This window comes from Drosophila ficusphila, unplaced genomic scaffold, assembly GCF_018152265.1.
Source record: "Drosophila ficusphila isolate 14025-0441.05 unplaced genomic scaffold, ASM1815226v1 contig_791, whole genome shotgun sequence".
Classification (NCBI taxonomy): domain Eukaryota; kingdom Metazoa; phylum Arthropoda; class Insecta; order Diptera; family Drosophilidae; genus Drosophila; species Drosophila ficusphila.
The window spans coordinates 1859709-1863349 of NW_025064737.1; the positions used below are offsets into that span (position 1 = coordinate 1859709).

The window sequence follows — 3641 nt, forward strand, 5'->3', positions numbered from 1 at the left end:
GTAAAAAGCGAAGTAAGCAGTAAGTGGGTGAAATTTAGAAAACACTCAAAGAGTTCGATTTTCGGGGCTGATAGCAGAAAGAATGAGCTGAGCAGAAGCGAAGTGAAATGAAAGTTGCGCCGGCGAGATGCAAATTGCTTGGGCAGACAACGCGGCGTATGAGTGATGTCGAGCGGAGTTGCGTATGCAAATTGAAAGGGAAAATTGCGCAGCGATGAGAAAAGAGAAGAGAGTCGTGGTTGTTAAGTATTTTTCATGTTTGAATTATTATTTGATTCTTTGATTTAGCAGCATTTGGTTGGGCTTTCCCGGGCGGTAAAGTGGGAGAGCCCAGATAGACAGACAGATATAGATATACAGATAGATAGATAGACAGGAAGATAAATAGATAGATTTAGAGGTACAGGTACAGATAGAGGTAGACGTAGCGTAGAGATAGATGAAGTCAGATGAGAGATAGATACAGTTAGATGGGCGAGGCGACTGGCTTTGACTGATGGAAGCGACTAGTGGCAAACATTGGCAGTCCATATATCAAAGGTGCAGCCATGAAATTAAGATATAGTACAGTGTAGAAAGAAAGGAGTGCGGAAAGTGGCGAAGATTCCTTGGTGGAGGTTATTGGCGGTTGTTGATGAAAGGTGGTGTGTTCGGGTGTGTCTTGTTATTAAGTGATTGTTTTTGTTTTTGTTTTGTTTTGTCTAATGGAAGGCACTTTGTTCGTCTCGTACTCGTTCTCGTTCAAGTAATAAATTAAAATAAATAATTTATAAATACATATAAATATAGGTCATCATATTAGCGATTGATTCTCTCTCTCCTTGGCCTTCGTCCTTCGGTGAAAGTGGCTGGTGAACCACTAGTTTACCGGCGGGCCTGCTTGTAGCCCTGGTAGGCGATGGTCTGGGCCACTGGCGAGCTGTAGGCTCCATGGGTGTCCCAGCCGGAGCTGCCGCCCGAGGACCATCCGGCGCTGGAGGAGCCGCCGCCCGAGGACCATCCACCGGAGCTGGCTGCCGAGGATCCGCCGGCGTTCTTGCCGCCGAACAGACCGCCCAGTCCGCCGAGCAGACCGCCGCCGCCGCCAGATCCGCCGATGCGTCCCAGTCCGCTGGAGGCACCAGCAGCCAAAGCGAGGAAGAAGGCGATCACGGACACAACCAGGGCCTTCTTGGCCAGGAAAAGCAGGCCGAAGATGGAGCCAACGCCCAGGACGGCGATCTTGGCACCGACTCCCAGCAGGATGGGCAGGAACTTCTTCAGCAGCTTCTTCTTGCGGGTGCGGGACTCAACGACCAGCTCGCGGAGATCGGCCTTGATGTCATCGGGAATGGCGCGGGCGACGCTGCGGGCGGCGTTGGCGAAGTTGAAGTTTAGGGAGCGCTCGGCGAAGAAGCTCTTGGCGTTGTCCATGAAGTAGTTGCCCATCTCGGCGGTGCGGGCCTCCACGCTGGGAGCGGCCTCAACAGCCAGCGAGTTGTCCAGGGACTTGCCCTGACGACCCTCGTTGGACTTCACCAGGGAAACGCCGCCGAAGAGCTCGATCTGGGGGTTCTCGAAGATGGACTTGGCCTTGCGGAAGAGCTGTGGAGTAGGGAAAGAAAACCAGAGGGGTTAATGAACTGTGGTCTTTTGTAGGGCCTTGAGCTTTTGTATGATTGAGCTACTTCTTTTTTACATTTCTTATTTGATATTTAACTTTTATGGTAATTTTAAAGTGGAATCAAGTGGAAGTCGGGTATTCGATTATTCAAAGCAGTAAGTTTGGGTCAATTTGCAAAGTAAAATTATCACGTAAGGTAATAAAAAATCTTCTTCACAGTTGAAGCTACAGTTTTTTTTACTTTAAATTATTATTGATTACTGGAGTATATAAAAGCAATTTGGGAATTGGGCAGGCACTTTTGAACTCATTAGGAGTGAGTGTTAAAGTTGTTATTCACATCTTCCTGTCAGATATTTAACTGGTAAGCTGTGAACCGTTGTAAATTCTTCACACTTAAGACAAATAAAATATTTGTAGCTTGACAGGAAGCCATGAAAACAAACTCTTCACTTTCACTTTGTTGGTATCCTTTGGATCACAAGGGCTTTGCACTTGATTTTTGATTGGTTTCACTTTCACTGGTTGCCACTTTTGAATGTTCTTGAATGGTTTTTCTTTTTTTTTTTAGGAGGGGTGTGTAATCCTTGAGGTAATCCGTACCGTGAGCTGCAGGCACGAGATGGAGTCGCTCTCGAGGCACTTGGCAAAGGCGCCGGACTGCTCCTCGGCGGCCTTGACGGGATCGGCGGAGATGCCTGCTGCCAGGAGCAGGATGCAGGCGGTGGCTACGAAGAACTTCATGCTGGCGGCTGGGTTGGTGGATTGGTGATTTCTGCGACTTGATTCCTTGGGCACCACCGAAATCACTGTGTGTTCATTCGAATGGAACAAGCTGCGGTTTGATAACTTTTCGCCGCCGTCAGGCTGTTTTTAAAGAGTTTCCAACGTAGCGGTCGCCTCGGCAGCGGCATAACGTAAAATTATGTAAAAAGTGCCCGTGTGCCGTGTGCCCACACATACAGCTAGGGTCTCCTCTCCGTCTCCGAAGAGCCCTCTTCCACACGTGTCTGCGCGCTCTTTCTGGCGCAGCCCTCTCTTTCTCACCGCTGCTTCGGTTCTCTCCCTCTCTTTCTCGGCAGCTTCCAAGCTTAGAAGACGCATTAGGCAAGCGCAGCCAGCGACTTTTGTCTGCTTCCGCGTTAAAGTTGAAGAAAGTCGCTGCGCATGCGCAGCAGACGTCGGCGCAGGGCTCTTGTGTGTGAGAGCGCGAGAAAGTTTCCAGAGGAGAGCCAAAGCCAAGGTTGTCTGTCTTCTCTCCCCCACACACACACACACACACACATACAGAAACCCAAGCTCACAGTGATACAAAGGTAAAGAGACCTCCGAAGAAGAGTCTTCCCGCAGAGTCTTCTGCCCATCTCCCCCGCACAAAGCACACACGCAGACAAAGAGACATAGTTGCTTCTGGAGCCTCACAGATTACAACACACGAGGTGATAAACAGGTGCTGCGCAGCTTAACTCTCCACACACCCCGCCCCTTAACCCCCGACCGCCCCCCTGGCGGCCAAAAACCCCCATATGTATGTCATATATTCTTCTGGTTTTTTGTTAATTTTTTGAACGCTTTTGTTTTTCGGGCACTTTGCCGCAAGAAATGAAAGTTGTGTGTATGATATTTTCATACTACTGTTATTTCTGGCCCCTGGTCTGCATGTCATCTCCGTTTTGGACCCCTCGCCACCCGGAGGTATCAACGAAAATAGTTTTGTTTACCGCATGTGCGCGCCTTGAAATTACTTTTCATTTTCGTGACTTTATTGCTGGTCTGTTTTTATTACGCAACATAAAGTGTGATTTATAACGACAGTTATGTAACTAGGACGACAACGGAAAAGGATACTAGTCAGGGGCCAGGATTTAGTAGCTGATAAGCACGTCCTGTTTGCAACTTCATCTCCACCTCGGGGAGTTCGAGTGCGCAGGTGAAAACACCTCTGCGGGCATAATCATAAGAAACGGCCTGACTCGGCAATTGTGACACATTAGTCAACAATTTGAGCTTAGCAAAAGTGCAAATAACAGCGCGCTTC

The 3641-nt window shown here is 48.7% G+C and overlaps 1 protein-coding gene across 1 annotated transcript; it reads right to left on the bottom strand.

Annotated features, from left to right (window-relative positions):
* Nucleotides 1-247: 247 nt before the first annotated feature.
* Nucleotides 248-2463, bottom strand: Osi6 (Osiris 6). The gene is made up of 2 exons (XM_017191202.2): nucleotides 2207-2463; nucleotides 248-1584 (listed from the first exon to the last, which is right to left on the bottom strand). The coding sequence occupies exons 1-2, from the start codon at nucleotides 2345-2347 to the stop codon at nucleotides 865-867; spliced, it is 861 nt and encodes a 286-aa protein (XP_017046691.1). The 5' UTR covers nucleotides 2348-2463; the 3' UTR covers nucleotides 248-864.
* Between the last annotated feature and the right edge of the window lie 1178 nt (nucleotides 2464-3641).

Coding starts and splice junctions, on each gene's coding strand:
- Osi6 (XM_017191202.2), bottom strand. CDS start 2,347: ATGAAGTTCTTCGTAGCCACCGCCTGCATCCTGCTCCTGGCAGCAGGC. Junction 1,585..2,206: donor TCTCGTGCCTGCAGCTCACG/GTACGGATTACC, acceptor CCTACTCCACAG/CTCTTCCGCAAGGCCAAGTC.